The sequence below is a fragment of the Monopterus albus genome, unplaced genomic scaffold, assembly GCF_001952655.1.
Source record: "Monopterus albus unplaced genomic scaffold, M_albus_1.0 scaffold248.1, whole genome shotgun sequence".
In the NCBI taxonomy this organism is placed as follows: Eukaryota; Metazoa; Chordata; class Actinopteri; order Synbranchiformes; family Synbranchidae; genus Monopterus; species Monopterus albus.
This window is the reverse complement of record NW_018128128.1, coordinates 164,830-185,864: the sequence shown is the minus strand read 5'-3', so window position 1 is coordinate 185,864 and position 21,035 is coordinate 164,830. Positions and strand designations below refer to the sequence as shown.

The following is a 21,035-nucleotide window of genomic DNA, read 5'->3' as shown; positions in this document are numbered from 1 at the left end:
GGACACTGGAGCATATTTCTGGGGAATTTAAAAACTTGCCTAAGTAAGAAAGTATAAGTACATACATTTGTCGACAAAAACTGTAATTGTGGGTGGCAAGTGCTACTGAAGAGATGTTTTTCCTCTCTGTTAATGACTGGTTGAGCTTGTTGTCTCTTGTGCAGCCTCAAGTATTTGTTCTGGAACACTGTCCCTTCCTGCGGGGGGTCTGATTTTTTTGCCAGAGAGGTTTAGAGAAGTGATGGCTGGTAAACACAGACCCAAGCGGAGTCCATAATTAGAGCAGCAAGCAGACCCTGCCAAAACTAAGGCCAAAGGCTTTTCCATGTCAGCTTGTATAAAGCTCAGTTTAACTGGTTTGTTAAAGACTTGTCTTTGTGTCTGAACTGTGACAGCTGCTCATAGATTAAGCGTAAATGAAATAGATGAGATGTGAAACTCGATAATATTCATTTGAGATTTATTCAGGTCATAATTACACATTGTTTGAATTAAATATTGTCCCTAAAATTTTGCACAAAGAACTGGCATGGCAGTGCAAACAATACAGCAGGTCAACAAATAAACGTGCTTCAAAACAAATCATTTCCATTGTGTCTCAGTAAGACCAATGGGGACACTGGGTTACCGACATGATGCTCTTATGACCACCGTCAGACAATCCAAAAAAGAAGTTTGGAATATTTACTTCATTAAAAAGCCTTTGTAAACAGCCATAGGATGAACATTAAAGTACAGTAAAAGACATGCAGTCAATTCAAAAGGGCTAAACTTGATACTGAGCATCTAACACTGTTATTACAGGATCGGAGTGCTGTGACATGCCATAGATCATGAAGGTTAGTAAAATAATGGCAGCTTGGTCAAATTACAATGTAACCACTACAAAAACACTAAAAAATTAAGATAATTCATCCTGCAATGAAGGATTCATTTGTTTCCATTTTTCCAGCAAAAACACAAGACATGCCATAGCTTTTATCATCAAACAGTACATTATCTTCAATATTATACCATGCCATCATTTTCAGAATATTGCTAATGGATGGGTGGGCTGATATAAACAATCTGACCTAAAGTATCTAAATTTCAGTTCAGTTAAATATGCCATTACAGTTCAAGTAAATAAAAGAATTATTTAAAATCCTGCCCTCTAGTTGTGATCTATTGCTACCGTATGCTCTTGTAAAGTTTCAAAAAAATTCTCAGACATGAGAGCAGTCAACCTAAACAGCCATATAAAAACTCTCGGTATTTTTCACTAAATACATTCTGGCAATTTTCTAACATGTGGTGCAAACAGATGACAGAGCTATAATAGTTGCTTTTAAAAGAATCCTTTGTTAGCTGAAAGACAGTTTTCTGAATGCACAGGTTAAAAAAATGGATCTTGCACAACCTCAAAATGTGATTGTTCATGATGAATTCAGTATATCACAGCTATCTGTGACATGCTGAAATAATCTGCATTATGAAAGTTTTCTGTGAGATATTCTGCAATATATGAAACAAGATTTCTACTTGAGAAAACCGGACTGTATTCTAAACGGGTTTCTAGCTGTCCCTGTCACACTCAGTTCCAAGTCAGCCAGTTCTTAGAGATTGATCATGAAAAAGACGTCATTGTTTTCAGAGTCTGGGGAGGACTGGGACTGTCTAGGAGAGGGGGAACCTAGGGGGGTGAGCTGACTCAGCAGGTCCAGACTGGTGCAGGGACTCCGGGCTACGCAACACGCCCCTTCAGGGTTTCCCCTCTCCTCAACAGGACTAGCACTACTTTCACTGCCAATGCTACAAGTAAGGCTAAAGCTTGCACTCCTGCCCTGGAGCAGCCCCTGGAGTCTCTGCCTTTCCTGGGCCTTCTTAGCCCTGTTTGCAATGTAGCGCACCCTACTTTGGCTCCTAGAGGAGGTCCTTCGCACCAGGGTCTCATCCATAGGCTCCTCCTGTGACTCTCTAGGCCTGTTTTCTGGGGCAAAGTCACTAGCAGTCAGGGGCTCCACGTCAGTCAGCTTCCGAAGTTGCTCAGCCAAGTCGCTGGGTGGTCGAGACTTCTGTGGACTACCCTTGCGGAGCTGGTCCCTGGTTGGCCTAACAGTGAAGCTGCGGCTAATGCTGCGGTACTTGCTTTCAAAGTTACAGGAAATGTCATCAGAGGTCAGATCTCCAAGGCTTTTGGACATAGAGGCTGTATCTGTTGGGGTCGTAACTGCTGAGGATGGCCTCCTGGTTGATGACTGCTTGAGCCCTTCCATGTAGAGCCGGTTCCAGGTGTGCCTCCTTTGATATAATCTCCTGGGTGTGTCCAGAGAAGCTTCTTGAGGGGGTTGCAGGGGGCAGGGCTTGAGCTCATCTTTGGGGCACTCGCTTTGCTGAAGATTAGGGTTTGACTTGCTCTTGCTGACTCGCAGGGCATCGTGGGAAACTAATGCTGAGTGACGGCAGCTGATCCAGGTAGGGTCACAGGTGCTGCTGGCTGTTGGCAGGCTGGTGAGGCTCTTCCTGGCTAGGTTAGGCAGGGACAGGTCAACGACAGTGTCATTGGAAGAGATACTAGAGGAGGAGGACATGCTGTCACGGTGGCTGCCTGGCTCCAGCTTGATCCAAAGGCGGTCATTCATAGTAGCATCCGTGCAGACCTCAGGTACTGGTGACTGGGCCTGCCCAGCTGAGGCTACAGCCATCCGAACATGACCTTCACTTTTTGTTCTTCTTACTGGTGCGCTTAACATCAGATTGCTAAAAAGTGCTCTTCTGGCCTGGGCTGTCTGTGCTGGAGCAACTGCAGAGGTTCCAGGGGACACTGATGCAGCAGGAGACTCTGCTCTGTGGTTAGACATCAACTGTGCTGTGTCACTTCTCTTTTCTGTCTGAAATTCTTGATCTTCCCTCTGCTTTGATGAGATCTGGGTGTCTTGGCTGCACTGGGATGGTACAAATTTCTCAGTAGGGTTTGTCAGAGTGAGTGACGAAGTTCTGCAAACAACAGGAGGTTTTTTAGGGTCTCCGTGCAACTTGACAGGACTGTCTGAAACTCCATTTGAAAGAACAGTCATTGGGGAGTCTGCATTTATTGCTATGGATGGTGAGTGCAGCGGTACAGACAAGGAGTGATGTGAAGACAGGCTTTCTTCTGGAGTGGAGACAGAGTGGGCAAAGCATGTGTTACTAGCGTCTTCAGAGTTTAGTGCAAGAAGATGAAGAGGGGAAGCTGGTGTCTGCATGGTGGAACAGTCTGTGGAGAGGAACAAAGAAATGCGTAATTATCATCAGTGTCTTTTTTTGGTCACTGAAAGCATTTTGGCTGTAAAATTGGTAACTGCATCTGCTTAAAAACCAGATATTCACCTATCTAATCCCATGGTTTGGTATCAGCTTGGACTCTGGCCTAAGTAAGCAAAATTTTGCCAGATGTGATTCACATTTTGCTGAATACAGTTTGCTGTTCTGCACTGAGCTCATATTCATGCATGTGCATATTCTTGCATTCTTCATGTGCTTGACATTTGATGCATTTTAAAGTGCAGGCAGTGAACAAGTCAAGTCTGCTCTTTTTGTTGGGATGTGGGTTTAAAACTGCATTGGCAAAAAATATTTTCTTCACTTTTAAACAAAACCTGAAGGTTTGAGGACTAAAAAAACCCTCTGCAGGACAATATTTACAAAAAAGATGTGAATGGTGGATGTGGTGTATGAACATTTCTGCCTCATGTTATCTTTGACACAGTAGAAGAATCAGTTCACTGAGGCTTACAGAATTTTAAGCTGGAGTTAAATTTAGAAAACCACTTCCAGTCCCCAAAACTTGACAAAACAAATTTAATTCAAGGTCCAAGAAACCCAAGCTGTCAAACAAACACCATCCCACAAATGTTCTATATTATCTAAACCATCTTTTTCAAAAGGCAACATCCACTAAAGCACACCAGAAATGTCCTTAATGTAAAGGAAAACTGTTTGTGCCTATGACTAGCTACTACATCAAGTCCAAGCTGAAGACAGGTCTGTAAACCATGATGGATGTTGGCCACAGAGTTTACCATGACCTTTTTTTGGTCGTCATAAAATAAATCCGTGTGAACGCATTTCTGCTTACCACATTTCTCTAAGTGATGTTTCCAAATCTAACCAATTAACATGAGGAGTGCAGTTGTGTTTTATATTATGACTGTCTGATTGGGGTAAAAACTATGAAAGCAAGTGAGGATCAACTGGAATTACTCCAAGACTCAAAACACATCCTTATACTATACAATGATGTGAACAGACAAAAATGGCATGGTGCTCCCATTACTCCAATTTGATTTAGCATAGTTTCAAATTTATATGAACATAGAGAATATGTGACATACAGGTCTTGAGAGAAGCAGGCTAGTGACACAGAGAGGCTGATGGGTGAAGTGAAGGTGAAGATGCACAGGATGAATTTAAAGGCATGCAAGAGGTTTACCTGGATCTGGTCATCCCCTCAATTCTGCACTAGGAACAGAGAGAGCGTGCAAAAGGGACAGAGGAAAGAGGAGTTTAGCAAAACTGGAAGGCAGAGGAAGAATGGAGGCAAGGAGAGAGAGAGAACAGGATAGAGAACAAACATTACAGCATTGTTTTACATTGAGAAGGATGGGAGGTAAAGCTGCTGAGACAGAGACTTATAATACAAGTTCCTAACTAGTAGAGTATCTGCCAACATCATATGACTAACAAATGTCAGTAAACAGCCGCTATTGTAACAAAGCAAAAAACCTAATGCCCCAAACGTACTGCACAGTACTTGATTTTCCACAAAACTCAGTTTAATAGTAAAAACACCGATGGCCACTACATGATAAACCAAGATACTGAGGAGTGGTTGTTGTTGTAGGTCATTAAGACTTTATTCTAAAAACAAAGTTATAATTTACAAGAAAAGGAGCTCATATGATAAAAGTATTATGAGAAAAGGGTTGTAGAACAAAATGTATGATTTGATGAATTTATGATTAGATAGGGTAGATTAAACTACATTTGCACAGATTAAATAGTTGTGAGTTTGCCAGGAAAGAAAAAAGTGCTTGTCCATACCAAGAGTCTAGAGAAATCAGTTTTGGCCTATTGTCAAATGCCAATTTCTTCTAGGATATACTTATTATTTTTAAGTTAATGAGGAGTTTACAGAGAACCTTACACTTCTAGCATGACCTACGTAGCTTAACTAACAGATAACAATCAGCACACTGTCAAGGCTCCAGATGGAACTCACACTTTTGAACCTACACACATGCCGAGAACCAGACTGAAGGCATTATTTGGTGCAGCTGTACTGAATTAAACAGCCTGTGGCAAACAGTCTGGAACACTGTCGCGTGCTTGGGAGGGACAGCTAGCTGTTGCCTGACTGAAAGGGGGTAGAGGGTATGTAATATGAGGGTATATAATATGTATTTATGTACTTTACTTCTACTAAGTTTAGGTTAAAAACTTACCACTTCTCTCATCTGTCAAGCAGTTGGGGAGTATTAGATATAGCATTTTAAGGCAATGACAAGCAAAACTGGAATCAGTCAAATGAAATAGGAATCTATGAGGCTTAGATGAAAACTACAAAATCTAGAAGTGAACTCTGAATTGGTAATGATGGAAAGAATGAATTGGGTGTCCTCAAACTACTGGGGACACACAGGATGTCAAGGTGTCTTACAGGTAGACAGTAGACGGCAGATTTTGACAGCATATGCTACTAAACTATTGTGGTCTTGGCATATAGTATGAAGGCTAACTGGAAGTCCACAGTTCACAGTATGTAAAAGGCCCACTACAGCCACTACACAGCAGCTACTCGGTTATTGGTAAGGCTGCCTCAGATCCATCTTACCAGCGAAGATCATGGGGGACTTATGGCGTAATTCATCCATTTTCTGGGCAAACAGGGCGTTCATCTCTCGCTGGAGGGTGCCTACAGCCCTCTTGCGGCTGTCAAGGACAGAACGTGGAGGCAGCATAGGAGGTGACTCCAAGCTGCTCAGACTGCCAAAGCTGTCACAGCTGCTATCACTGAGCAGGAGACCTTCATTTTCATTACTGTTTGTCAATGGGTTGAGCACTGAGCCACAAACAGTACCATAGTTTGGTGGTGTTGCTTGCTGCCAACGGAGGTTGGTCCTGCAGCCTGTTGTGAGGCTTGGCGCTGGTGTTACAGTGTTGGGAGAGTGTCTGTGAAGAACACAGCAGGACCGGGCGTTCCTCTGTGACGTGTCAGGCTTAGGTCGGATGTGCGGGGCACCCAGAGTTTGCCTAGCTTTGGATCTACGGTAGGGGATCGGTCGGAGGAGAGCCTGGGGTGAGAACTGAAACTGGGCCTCCATGCAGGAATTGGGTTTGGGGGGAGGTTTCTGTAATTCTAACTGGGCAGCTGGGGGCTGGGACTTGGCTATAGGCTCTGGCTGAACCTGTCTATTGGTTGAGGAGGTGCAATTACTTCTGTCCTGTCTCTCTCCATCTGCCATTTTGGACTTGCAGTCCTGCCTTTCCTCAACATGGCCCTTTCTTTCAGCCTCTGGACTCTCATTGGAGCCAATCACACATGTGATGCAGTTGGAGGACACCCCCACCCTGCTTGAGCTGTTACATGCAACACGGGCAAACACCCCTGGCTTTGTGTCCAGTGGGTCACGAAAGCAGAGCTGACTGGCCCGTTTCAGAGGCTCACACGTGGGCTGTCGCTGAGCAGAACGTGAGCTCTTACCTTTACCGTCCCCAGAGTGAAAAGCCGCATTAGTGTCAGGATGGTCCCAGGGCCCCAGGGCTTGGTGGGATGCCAGTGAATCCCCGTTGTGGTGCTGTGGTGGTGTGGGCTGATGAGAGGAGGCAGCAGAGGCCTTGTCTTTCTCCTCAGATTCTCGTTCCTCACTAGCGCCCTCTGAGCTGTAGTCTTTGGTATCGATGGCAATCTCTGGGAAGCCTTTCTTGATTTTGGGCTGGCCTTTGGTGGGTGCACTGGCAGTGCGGCGCAGGAGGTGGGCACCAAACGGGTGCTTACGGCTGTGCTGTGCAGCAGCATGGCTGTCCAGGGAAGACTGCTTTGGGTTTCTGTGAAACAGTCCTTTTATGCCGCTGGCTGCTTTGGCCTGAGAAAAACAGAAGAAAACATCATTGTCATAGCACAAAAAAATGTTAACAATCCAAAATTAATCAGAGAGAGGTCATACTAGAAAATAACAAAATATTATAAGTGGGGGTCCATATTGCATTATTGCAGAGGCAATTTTTACACAGCAAGCATGCTTAGAAAGTAACAATTTCCATCAATTTCCACATTTACCTAAGACATTTCCTGCAATAATGTGTGAATGATCATTGATAGTTTTAACATGAGCTCTAATCCATGCTGAATAGCTTTGAATTCCACTTGGATTCAAAATGTTTAGCCTGTTAGACATTTTAAGTACCGACACATCTGTATACAGCAGCTGTTGTCCCAGTGGTAACATATTAATTAAATAAATACATGCTTGAAGCTATGTGTCAACATTAAACACACACAGCCTGCTCTGCAACTAGTGTGTGTAGAAATGGAAGAGTTCCAGTTTTGGCACTCATTAAATAGACACTGTGGAGGGATCTGATTAACATGGCAGTAATGGGTTAAACATAAGACAAAGTAACACATTTCAATGTAGTTTGGCACATTTGCTACCTACAAAACAAATGCCATTAGAATAAGAAAATGCCATAATCATAGAAAACGTTTAAAATGGTGGACAAATCCAGATCCATAAGAACATTCTTGTGTGCAACCAATACAAAAAGTTGACTGAAAAAAGTAGTAAAGCTCACCTTCAAATGATCTGCCTATTTGTTGCACTTGTTTCACTTTAAAATGTAACATATTAGCTGCTGCATGTTATGGGTCAAAAGTCAGTGACTGGGGTAGAAATGATAATGATGAGAACATTCATACCGTACACTGACAACGATGACTGTGCATTTCATTTTGACATTCTGGTAAATGATGTTAGACCACTCCACAGGAAGACCAAATCAAAAAGCGCTTTAGTGAGACAAGGCATCGTGTCACCTACAATCCTTGCCATTACTTATCACAAAACCTTTAAACAATGTGAAAGAAGTAGATCCAAATAGTCTGACCACTGTGACAAATGGCTTACTGAACAACCGCCAACAGGAAAGCAGCACCACAGACAAAAAGACAAGGTGATAAAGAAAAGAGTCTTTGGTGGAGTGAAAAACAGGGAAGCAGGCTGAGCCGCACATGATAATCACTAGGAGATGAAGCTCAATAAATCATGTCCTGCTAGCTGAGATACTTTTGGTCCACAAATCTTTGCATCATACTGACAGATGTTTCTATTATTTTGTTGACCTAATTTATATAGATGATGCTAGACATAACACAGACCCCTCTACAATGCTCTGCAGTTCGACAGCAGCCCAGCCCGTCTAAAGCAGCTTGAACAAAAACTGAACATTATCACCTTCATGAAGGGAGGATTTACTGCAAGAATGCTGGATTAGACTGACTTAGTTTTAGCTAGATGTGCCTAAGAAAAGGTCTGCTGAAATTGAACAGAAAACCAAGAAAATGATTTGCTGTGCAGATGAGAAATTTCAAAAATAAGTCATTTGACAAAAAACACCTGTCAGGAAAATGTCTACACATTGTTTTCCATAATGAAAGAAAAAGACAGCATACATAGTCATTGAAAAAAAAAAAACAACAACAAAAAAAACAAGGGTAGAGATGAATGTCCTCAGATGCACTGGAACTGTATACCCCTGCAGTGCAGCACACTGAAAAAACTCCTGAGTTAGGAGGAAAAAATGTTCTCTGCAAAAAAACAGCAGAGAGAAGTCACTGCAGCCTGGCAGAGGTCCTGACTCACAGCTCTCTCTGTGCAGGCTGATGACATTGGATCTACTTGGGGAGTTTAATGAAGATGCAGACACGTCAAGCCGTCATAACTCATGTGAGGCATGAGTTGGCCTTATAGTTTGTGATGCTCGCAGTTGGCTGACAAGAGGGTTGTGTGCAGGGGGGAGTGTGTCACTGAGGTGGCAAAAAGGGTGGAGCGTGTGGCTCATGCAAGATGCTGACTGGGTCTCACTACACCTGAGTTTTGAGTGGCAGCTTCAGGACTCCTAAAAATGTCTTGCCTCTAAATGGAGCGTTTGGAAAAAGAGTGGTCCACTGAAATAACAAAGACACACAGGAAGAGAGTAAAAATCAGAAAGGGGGAGGATGAGAGAGAGAGAAAAATGGGCAGGGTGGGGGTGAGAGAAAATATAACAGGAAGCACACAAAAACAACTGAGCAAGACAAAGTTCAAAGCAAGGACAATGAATAAGACAGAGGTCATTTAGAGTATGGCTGGAGACAGCTGAGTGGGCAGAGGGAGACAACCAACACCCATATGGTCACAGCGACAACTTTTTTGTGATCCAGAAACAACACTTTGAAACAGAAATAGCAGCAATAATACACACAGTCAATGTAGGGCAACAGAAACTGTCACAACATAATTTTCATTTCCCTTAAGTAATTGTTTAATAGAGTTTGTTTAGTAGAGTAATTGTTTCAGCTGGAATTTATGTTGAAATGAACAGAAGGAAGCTTATTTCATAGGAAAGGTTTAGATGTTGATGCAGATTTTTCACACTTCCAGGTGGCACCTACCTTACCAGCGATGTCATTCACAGCTACATGAACAAAGATGGAAGCCTCCTCCATGCCTTCCAAGTACACGTGGCGATAGCCTGCACAAACCATAGGCATAGCCACATCATCAGTAAGTCAAACACAAGGGTGCAGATAGAGACAGCTAAACATGTGTTGTATCATTCAGAAGGGCAACAAAGGTCCACCATCATCATTTCCTTTATCTGTGGTTGATGTTACACTCCAAGTCAAGTTTATTTCTACAGTGCCTTTCATACACAGTGGCACCTCAAGGTGCATTACATTAAAAACATAGATAAGATCATGAAAATCCAAAGTATACAATCAGGCAGCAAGTATAATAAATACATAAAAGAATCCACCAAAAACAATACACACACTGACACACATACAGTACACTACCTCACATTTGCACATGACCACCTATAAAGTCACTGACTGCAACCCACTAACTGGATCTTGATACTGTAAGGCATGGTGTCCCTTAAGGCTTGGTACTTGGCCCAGTACTACTTTCTGTATACAGTATGTATTCAGTACTTCAAAATTATGTCCACTTTTGCCTTCTCTTCTAGCTTTAAACACCTGATTAATTGTTTTTTCTTGAATGTAAATTAAAAGTAAATGCCATTATCTCACTGGGCTACATATAAACATGACACAATTAATGACAAAAGAAAAGTAGCTGGCATCCAAAGAGTATTGTTATTGTGAAGGTCAGAGCCTATATGGACTGAACACATGGTCAGTACATGTCATGGCTTTTCCTCTGAGTTCATTTTTGATGCATATGAACTTACTTTGGTTTGATCAGTATGATCTTGTGTGGTCTTGTTCAGTGACTTAGCTGGAAATACTGCAACTGAGTCCTGGGCAGATGGATGAACTCTTGATCTTCACAAAGCAGATCCAGTACCGATAATAACTCCCCCTCAAACCACGAATTGTTGTTTTCAAATTTATCTCTTTTTGTATGAATTATAGGTGTGTCTCTCTCTTTTTCAGTTCTTTAATACTGTTGTCTGCCAGTACAAGTACCATCATATACTTCGATTAACCTATATGACACAGCTGCCAAGAGTGCATTCAAGTGCCCAGTGAGCCTTATAACTGATCTAGGACATCACTAGCATTGATTACACAATCAGCAACATATTCATGCTAAGTGTATTCCTTCACTTCGGGTCAGGGCAGAGGCAGACTAAGCACATCCATACTCTAGCGGAGTACTTAACACACAAACATTCACTATCTCAATCTCTGAAAGAATGGAAATAATCCTATTTCAAAATGTTGACCTGTTCTGTTAAAAACCTCCACTGAAGTCATTCATAATAGAATGGGGCACCAAACAATTGTAGTCTCAGAAGCATTCCCAAAGAGTTTCTGATATCCACACAGTGCAGTACTTTTCATTCTTAAAATAAATATGCTGGATCAAGCTACATTATTTAAATTATCTTAGAGAAAGACAACAGTGCTTCATATCTTACCCTCTAATATCCCTTAATCTCAGCAAACAAAATTTGTATGACTATAGAAATTGTATACATGACAAACCAAATGCAAAACAAGACTTTTAAGGGTCACCATAGAAACATAATCTGTGGGTGAGGTGAAGTGTATCTATCAGTTCCAAACTGGTGTGTCACCATACCTGGCATCATGCTGTTGAAGGCAATGGTGCGCTGGCCGATGAAGTCCTGGCCGATGGGGTCATGATCCCACACGAGGAAACGAACCAGGGCCAGCTCCGGCAGGTGGACCGTGAACACCAGAGTCTCCTCCCACATTGGATTGAACCCTATGGTACCATCCCGAAAGATGTCGCAGGCAGCGGTGTAGTAGGAGGATGGAGAGGAAGGGGGTGAGGGAGGGAGGGAGAGAGCAGCGGGAGGACAGAGGAAATTTGAGAGGTGACAGGAGAACGTGTGAGAAACAAACACGAAGAAGAGAAGAGACATTAGGCAGATGAAACAAGACGAGAGAGAGATAGGAGATGGAGAGCACAGACGGTACAGGACAGAGTCAGAGAGCGAGTTCAGCACTCATCAATTATTCAGCACCTGTGTGTGTGTGTGTGTGTGTGTGTCTGTGAGCCGACTAAGAGGTGCTGCCTGTGCACGTCTCTTTAAGCTGAGCGCATCAATTATAGATCAGAGCCTATACAGACAGCTTTTTTTCTCTCTCTCACACACACACACACACACACACACACACACACACACACACACACACACAGAGTCACAATCACTGCTCCAATGTGCACACATGCATTAATCACGTCAGAGGCAAATCACAACAAGCCACATCTCCCCTCAAGCAAACACTTGAACATCATGTGTGGCTCACTTCAGAGAACGCAGCACTGAGGAGCAGTCATCATCAACCTTTATTTAATCAGGGTAAACCAGTTGAGAGCAAGCTCGCATTTTCAATGAGACAGTAATAGATATATACACATGCATCAAATAAAATCAGTATTTAAAATCCAATATGAGATGTCACACATTAAAACAATAAAATATAAACACACAATCAACATAAATAAAGTCATATTAAAAACACAGTCTCCAGATCAACTGTTACACACACATTTAAACTGCAAATTACTATATAAAGGCAGTTTAAGTTGGACTAAAACATGGAATGAGAGTAGCCAGTTTTGTCTTTTTCTGCAATCTATTCCATCTTTGCGGGGCATAGTAACAGAAGGACATCTTTCCTACTTCTTTAGGAACAAGAACAATCCTGCAGAACAAGATTTTCTTGTGAACTGGTCTGGTTTATGCTGATGATTTATAACTCAGGAGGGAGGGAATTTATTAAGTAGGGCTTTATAGATAAATAACATACAATGATGCTCTCTTCTCAGTGTCAAAGATGGCCAACCTACTTTGTGATATAATTCACAATGGCGAGTCCTAAAGGGATCTCCAGTAACAAATCTAATAACAGCATGATATACTGAGTCAAGTGCTTTCAAGGTCTTGGCAGAGGCATGCATATATATTATACCATCATAGTCTAGTACAGATAAAATTGTTGCCTGTACCAACTGCCTCCTGTGACACTCATTAAAACAAAATTGGTTTCTATACAGAAAGAAAAGTATAGGCTTAAGCAAAACAGTTAATTTCTCAACATGCAATTTAAAACTCAGCTTGTCATCTAACCCAAAGCCAAGATATTTATATGCAGAGACTTTGTCAATGACGGCATCATTCAGTGTAGCTATATTTAACTTTAAAAGATCAATTTGACATTGTTTTCTAGTAAAACTCATATACTTTGTTTTACAGGATTTGAATGTTAGTTTAAGACCAAGAAGATGATGTTGAACAATGTTAAAATCAGACTGCGAATGTTGAAAAGCCTGATCAGTGGAGGAAGCCACTGTATAAATGACTGTGTCATCTGCTAATTACTTTGGATCCTAGATCATTAAGAAAAATAGTGAGTAAAGTGGGACCCAAAATGGATCTTTACGGAACTTCATTAAAAATACCCAGAAAATTTGACTTAATTCACTACAAGTCAATAGACAGAGACTATAGGTGTTTGCAGCAAAAAGGCCAGTAGTTAACCTTAGATCTTAATTAAATTGGAACGGTTAAAGCCTGGTCACACCAGAACGTGAACTTCATCTATGCATCCTTGCAGAATCTTGGTGAAGTAGGGACTTACAGGCCTAGTTGACAGATTACCCTGGCTGGCAAACAAACTGCTTACACACTAGCTGGCAACCTCACACAGCAACGCTCTCAGGTAGCTGGCCCGTTAACTTTCAGTCGACTCCTAACTCATAACAACCATCTTATCTTCTCTACAACAATATCAAATCTCTACTCATTAGTCAATACAGGACATTTTTATAGAAGCAGGCAGACAGAACCTGAATGATTCACATCTCCATCACTCACCGTTATCATCCACCACTCTGGTCTGCTCCTTGCTGCAATCCACTGGGAGGCCGATGATCTCCACCTCTACAAAGGGATCGATGATCTGTCAGAAAGATGTTGGGTTACTAACCATCTTCTTTGTTGTCAAGTTCCAGGGCAGTTTAGTGACCACTTTCTATTTCTGCTTTGGCAGTTTTGGATAAATCTGATTTACACTAGAGTTTGGATGAAAATCAGCATCGCCACTCAGAGAAGGTGACACAGTAGCATGATCCTCTGAAAACCCTTTGTAAGAACTACCTGGTATAGCTAGTTAATTTATTAAAAGTACTCAACTGATTTATCATTTCACTCCTGTAACACTAGAACAATTGGAAGATGAACTGAGTATTATAAAAGATTTCATTTCACCCAGTCAGCAGCAGACTGATGTAGAGATGAAGTGGAGATGGGGAGTGGGCTGCACCTTCTTTCACTTTTCACACTTGTAGTTTTCAAACTGAACCAATGCTGACTCAAGTGATGTCACTTGAAGACATTTAGCGGCCTTTTCACAGGTACTTCTGGAGACACTAAAGGCTTTGAAAAGTTCTGCTTTAAATGTCTAGGCTCTCCTTGTCTGGACAAAATTCCATGATATTCCAAGAATTCCACAACCTGTGAGGAGACTAATTCTCATGGCAGTAAAGTGCATGTAGTAGGTGACAAGTGGTGCATGAAGCAGTTTGGTGTTACTTATTCAAACACTGTCACAAACTGAAAGATGTATTACAAACTGGGTGAGATCTTTAAAACTATAAACATTTCTTAGATCATTTTTGAAATGTAAATGTTTTTACTGTTGTTTAATTACCTTAATATCCACACTACAGTTGTACAAGTGGGTGTCCTACCTCTCCTCTGTCTCCTAACATAGAGTCTTTGGGTTTGGGCAGCTGTTGTCCACTGATGATCTTCAGCACCAGCTGTTTCTTCATCTGACCTGGCAGCGGATCCTCCACATGGGGATTAAAGGCACCTGCAAAAAGAAAGACTTTAACTGTGATGCTTCACTTAGAAAATGAAATTGAAATGTTTAGACAACACTGTCTAAACATTTAGACAACACTGACATTGATATCTTATTAAAGAAAGAGGTTATGTTAGCATACATGTTAGCACACTACTGTTCTCTAATGCAAACACATATTGTAACCAAACCAAAAAGAGTAGGGCCACTAAACATGCTGAATTTCATGCCTGCCAGTGCACATCTGAAATTCTAAAATGAAAATATTCCTGATAAATATAAACTCCATATTTCCAACAAAAATGATGTGAAAAAATCTGTTTTATGTCCTGACCTTCACACATGTAGGCAGGCTTGAGGATGTAGCCGCAGTTGCTATTGCTGTAGAACTTGGCTCTATTGAGCTGGAGGACCCGACCCTCTGACTGGTAGTTGAGTGCAACTGAAATCCAAAACAGTTCACTTATTCATTATCAACAGGCTGCATACATTTTACTTTAATGTGCTGCCTAACAGCTGCTCTTGTGAGCGCAAAGCAATCAGTAAGACTGTGGCTAATTGACAGAAAACATCTTGATAAACAAGCAGAAGGAATAAGAGCCATGGCAGCAGCATAGATCATCCTGAGTGGCTGAGTGTTTTAAATGCAACGATGAAGCACATGATAGGTTAGGTTAGGCTCATACCAAGCTGGCAGCCGGCGTTCCAGAAGGGCTGGGGGTTGAAGTTGGATGAGTCCACACGATAAGATGAAGGGTAGATGCGGGACAGTTGTCGCTGGTTGAAGTGACAGTTGTCATGGTGATACCATCACTATCACTGGATGTTTTGTTTCCACATTTGTTCACTATCTCTATAATTTCCTTTTCAGCTATGGGCTTCAAAAACATAGAACTCATGTTCCTTTCGATTGTATTATTTATAGTGACGGATGTATCATCTGTACAGATACTTTTTGCTAAACCAGGACCAACATTCACAAAGAACCTATTAAACTTTCAACTACATCCTCCAATCTATTGACCAGTGTATCATTATCCATAAAATATTGAGGGTAGTTACTCTTTCTAGAACTGTTTCTAATCAATTTATTTAATATATTCCACGTACCTCTCATGTTATTTTAATTATCCTCTAATATTTTAGAGTAATATAGTTTCTTACATCTCCTCAGAATCTCAGTTAATTTGTTCTTATATGACTTAAACATTGACATTGATATCTTATTTAAAAAAGAGGTTATTTTAGCACAATACTCTCTCTAATGCAAACACATATTGTAACCAAACCAAAAAGAGTAGGGCCACTAAACATGCTGAATTTCATGCCTGCCAGTGCACATCTGAAATTCTAAAATGAAAATATTCCTGATAAATATAAACTCCATATTTCCAACAAAAATGATGTGAAAAAATCTGTTTTATGTCCTGACCTTCACACATGTAGGCAGGCTTGAGGATGTAGCCGCAGTTGCTATTGCTGTAGAACTTGGCTCTATTGAGCTGGAGGACCCGACCCTCTGACTGGTAGTTGAGTGCAACTGAAATCCAAAACAGTTCACTTATTCATTATCAGCAGGCTGCATACATTTTACTTTAATGTGCTGCCTAACAGCTGCTCTTGTGAGCGCAAAGCGATCAGTAAGACTGTGGCTAATTGACAGAAAACATCTTGATAAACAAGCAGAATGAATAAGAGCCATGGCAGCAGCGTAGATCGGTTAACATCCTGAGTGGCTGAGTGTTTTAAATACAACGATGAAGCACATGGTAGGTTAGGTTAGGCTCATACCAAGCTGGCAGCCGGCGTTCCAGAAGGGCTGGGGGGTGAAGTTGGATGAGTCCACACGATAAGATGAAGGGTAGATGCGGGACAGTTGTCGCTGGTTGAAGTGGATAAAGGATGAAGCTTTCTGCTGCATCACCTGGTGGGCTTTGGTCTCACTGAGAGACGACACCTGCCAACTGCAGCTGGCTGCCAAGGACAACACAAAGACGGTTTTGTTTTCTTCATCCTTCTCATTGACTTCCATTTGTTTAAATGTTGTCAAGTCAGGCTAAAGTGATTTAGCAGTGTATGTTTGCCTGAAGCTAACAACTGTCTAGAGTGAAGAGGACTGCTCACCTTGTGCCTCGATATCATAGAGACCCACAGACTGTGTGTATTTGACCAGATCAGACAGCGCCCTGGATAACTTCATGGTCTTCTTCTTTCTGTAAGGCCACCAAAGGTCAGGGGTAACAGAAGTACATAAATATGCATATGTAAAGGTCTGGCTGGCCCTGGGCACTTCCTAAGGGCAACTCCTAACCTGCCTTACACAACCTAATGAGATGTGCAAGGCTAGCGTTTGGCACTAGCACAAGGCACAATTATTGTTGACCTTTAAGGTCATGAAATAAAAACAGTTCATTAAGATGTGAAGAAAGGCTGTTTTTAAATGGCTGTTTGCTGCAGGCATTGTATTTACTTCCCTTACTTCAAAAAACAAAAAGTGTAATTTGGCCAAAGTTTTGCATATAACTGAATATAGAGTGAGTCAATAATACAGTATATAATAGAGTAACAATGTTCATATGTGCATGTATTTTATGATGATTTAAGCCCAAATCTATTTTGCACATAAACATACTGAACTAGAAGGGTGTGTGTGTATACAGTATGTGTAGCATACTTGCTGTGGTGCAAGGGGGCACGGGAGGCACTGCTTGTGCTCTCCTGGTCTGTATCCGTGTCTTCAAAGCTGGACGTCTTTTTCAGCTTGGTCGTTTTCTTCTGCAGAAGAAAAGAGGTATTAATGTGTGAGAGACCAAAGAATATTGGTGAGAGTTCTTTTCATGCGTAACAGCCTTCAAGAGAGGATTAGTGGCAAAATTCAATTTGAAAATGAAAAGTATCTCGTATGCTTAAGAAATTCTCTATAATCTGATCAAGAAATTAGATGTTCTTTCCTTGGAATACTTAAATTTAAGACAAAGTTCTGGTAGCCTGATTCAGTCAAACAGAATGAGTACACAAATTGAAAGCTAGGCCGTCTTTCATCTGTTTTCACTGATTAATCACTGCATCATTTTTAAACTAATAATCAAGTTTAGGTTTTTCTCTTTCAACATGTGCTTTCTCAACTGGTATATATTCTGTATTTATTCTGTTTTTATCATTGTGCACATCAGGACCATTGGGTCAGCAAATGTCCATCAAACACAAATAACAACGGGCCTTTGCTCTATGAAATTCCTCAGAAATTACTTTATTCTTATCCTAAAAGTTACATGACTAAGAAAGATGCAAACGTTTCGGGATAGCTGTCCAGGTATCTGTCAGAGTGCTGAGGAAACAAAGAAACAAAAACTAAAACGACCAACTTTGCGTTTAGAGAAGCTCCCCATGAAGGAACAGCTCGTACGCTTGTTGCTGCTGGGATTAGCCTCGTCCGCTGTGTCCGTCCCATCATCACTTTTAACCTGACAGCAAGGAAAGATGTTTTGTGTGTTTTGCTGTATGGAAACACTTCCAATATTTGTTAACTGATAATGAGAAAAAAACACAAATTAGTTCTTCCCCTGTCACTCACACATTTGTGCCACATTTCTATCACTTGGACTGACATTTTATTTTCAGGCTTTGTTTGGGACGATTTAAATAATTGAATACAAACTGAAAGAAATCACTTTACCATTACTTTCTTTAGCCTCCAGTAAGATTCCAGTTAAATGTGGAACACTGTCATACTGTAGCTTCAACACTCAACATTAAGTAAAAACAAGACACCAGAGAAAAATGATCAAAAACAGGACATCAGCAACAGGATTTCAAGAAACTGAGGCAGGAACAGAAAGAAAGGCTTCTAATGGCATGTCAGAGATTCTATTGCACTGTCTGCAGAGTGTCATCCTAGCTGCTAATTTATTTCAGAAACATCAGAGAAGAGACTGGCTCACCCTGACTTTCTGTCTGTGTTTACCTTAGGGCCAGTTTTGCCTGTGGGCTTCCCAGCAGGAGGGAAGGCTGCAATGGTGAAGCTGTCTGGGTCCTCTCGGGTCTTGGACTCCTTCATCAGGTTGTCCAGCTTTTTCTTGGCCATGTTCTCCACCTGCTTCCTGTTGGCTGATGTCTGGAGGAGGAACAGTTATACAGAGATTTATGAGGATGCATGATCACATGATTCAAGAGGTTAGGGTAACTCTGACCAGCTCCAGTCTGCTGGGAGTCACAGATGTGACATGTTTTACATCTGCGCTCCACGACTGCAGCAGACACTTTATATTAGCAGGAAACCAAGAACAGGACACACAGCGAAAATCTCAGTGTAATGATGGCTCAAAAAATATTTTAATTCAGGAACGATTTCACTGAAGTGGAAAAAAAGAGTGTTTTCCTATTCTAGGTGAACTGACCCTTTACGTCAGCTTGCTTTATCTGAGGTGCTACTGTAGAAAAAACCATGGCAAATTCTCTTAACCTGATCTGCCCAGACTGACAACACCACATCATGCAGAATCCTACAAGAACTCACATTTTGTAAGGAGCCAAGATGAAGCAATACATTATGTAACACACAGCAGATTCTCTGAGAGCGGCTGATGGATGGACCCCACAGTAACGTAAGCACTTCCACATGTGACAGCGTTACTGACAGTGACAGTGGAGCATCCTTTAAACGGATGAAGTGGAATAAATGACAGCTGTCCTTTTCGAGAAGTCAAAATAATATGCACAGTTTGTGCACATGGTGGCAGAGTTTATCCATAAACCTCCTCAGTGTGTAATCAGGCCACAGGCAGCAGCAACATGCTCCATGAACAGCATTATGTCTATGTGCTCAGTGCAGATGAGTCAAAACAGAATATATAAGACCAATATTGTGCTTTGACTTTTAAAGACGGTGGTTCAGTCAGTGCTGTCCATCTGATACGATGGATGTGATGTTGGTGGATTTCTTTTTTTTTTTGTAGAATTGATAAATATTATGTATGTTGTATTTTTTCTCTTTCAAATAAGAAATGACTGAGAGGCTTTTCCACCCTAATGAAAATACAGCACCATGAAAAAGTCTTTGGCATTCAAAGTGAAGAAGCTTTCGAAAATAATGCCATACACATTTTTATTTATCAGTGAACTACTTACAAAAGTGCAGCAAAGTTACAAAGTGCAGCAAAAACAACAATCAAGTGCTTGCTATAAAATCTAAACTCCCCCAAATCAAACTGAGACTCAGGTAGGACAATCCTTTGCCTTGGAAGCAGTACCAGTTCTCCTTGGAACACCTGCACACAGATTTTCAAGGTGCTCGGCAGGTAGGGCATCCAGCTTCTTGGAAAATAGGACAGGAACATAACTCTCTGGCTATAAGTCAAATGTTTGCACAATACTGTATATTTTGAGCAGATATTGAATACTTAAGATGCTTTTTGCAGAATTCTTTAACAACACCTTCAGCCTCGGTACTTAAAGAAACTTTTGTCAGTGCATTTGTTTAGTAAAGTGAAGAAGGAACCCACACATTCTGTCATGTGTTTGAACTAAACATATTACTTAGGAACTGATACCGAGAAATCTTACCACAAACATCATTACGTTAGTGTTAGTGGGAGAAGGCAATAAAAAAGTAACACGACAACATTAGCCTATCCTAGCAGTGTTGCCTTAATATTTTAATGATGCTCCACCTTGAAATTTTTTCTTGCAGCTCAAAAGCTAACTTGTACTTGCTGCTGTCTGCTGTTTAAAAAAACAAAAAAACAAAAACAAAAATGAGATATAAAGTTTATCATTATCATTGTTATGATTTATCAGTTCCCAGAGCCTCTATTAGAAACTTAATCATTCTCACATTCTTTCCTTTCTTGAAGTTCTGAGACTATCCCCATTTTAAAAACATTGTCCAACTTGTAGCTGGCTGCTAAAGCCAACGCCTGCCATCAAAATCCTACTAGCTAAGTTCCTACTACTAGTTTTCAAGATCCCTCTGACCAATTTTTGGGGTCATTAATGCTAATCTTTTTTAAGTGTACTACTTGAGTCTGACTTTGTTTCAACTAGCTTGAATACCTAAAAGACACCTTTCCATGTGGATTTTTGGTTCCAGACAAAGAAGCCATACACAACACTTCTGACGGAGCATCTTAAAGATTCAGTACTGCAAAGTGTTTTTGAGCCTACCATGGTCAACTTTCACAGGCAGGATGAGAAAGCAAGGCACATGACTGGGTGAGATTTCTGAGGTGAGGATGAGCTTTTCATACAGTACCTTCCACTTTACAGAAGCAAGCAAAGGTTGAAGAGAAGAAGGAGGGACAACGGGAAGAGAGAAAAGCAGGACATGAGAACAAATAGCCACTGAGAAAGAGACAGAAGCAAATAGCAGAGGTAGCAGTACAGGAGCAAAGATGAGGAAAACACTCCATCACCGCCGATTAGTTTAAACCATCAGGAATAGGAAAAACGT

General features: G+C 41.2%; 1 protein-coding gene across 3 annotated transcripts in view; it reads right to left on the bottom strand.

Moving 5' to 3' along the window:
* Positions 1 to 459: 459 nt before the first annotated feature.
* The window catches only part of plch2a (phospholipase C, eta 2a), a 176,037-nt gene continuing 155,461 nt past the window's right edge, over positions 460 to 21,035 (bottom strand). The window contains exons 11-24 of one of the 3 annotated variants that reach the window (XM_020620810.1): positions 20,838 to 20,843; positions 18,552 to 18,701; positions 17,953 to 18,051; positions 17,262 to 17,362; positions 16,712 to 16,800; positions 16,473 to 16,561; positions 15,274 to 15,367; positions 14,922 to 15,029; positions 14,472 to 14,596; positions 13,597 to 13,681; positions 11,331 to 11,477; positions 9,671 to 9,750; positions 6,722 to 7,103; positions 460 to 3,235 (exon numbers count right to left, since the gene is read on the bottom strand). In XM_020620810.1, coding sequence (XP_020476466.1) covers positions 1,596 to 3,235; positions 6,722 to 7,103; positions 9,671 to 9,750; positions 11,331 to 11,477; positions 13,597 to 13,681; positions 14,472 to 14,596; positions 14,922 to 15,029; positions 15,274 to 15,367; positions 16,473 to 16,561; positions 16,712 to 16,800; positions 17,262 to 17,362; positions 17,953 to 18,051; positions 18,552 to 18,701; positions 20,838 to 20,843 — 3,195 coding nt within the window. In that variant the 3' untranslated portion in view covers positions 460 to 1,595. Of the gene's footprint in view, positions 3,236 to 6,721; positions 7,104 to 9,670; positions 9,751 to 11,330; positions 11,478 to 13,596; positions 13,682 to 14,471; positions 14,597 to 14,921; positions 15,030 to 15,273; positions 15,368 to 16,019; positions 16,128 to 16,378; positions 16,562 to 16,711; positions 16,801 to 17,261; positions 17,363 to 17,952; positions 18,052 to 18,551; positions 18,702 to 20,837; positions 20,844 to 21,035 lie in introns of all 3 variants that reach the window. The other 2 variants (XM_020620811.1, XM_020620812.1) reach the window with 2 other exon arrangements.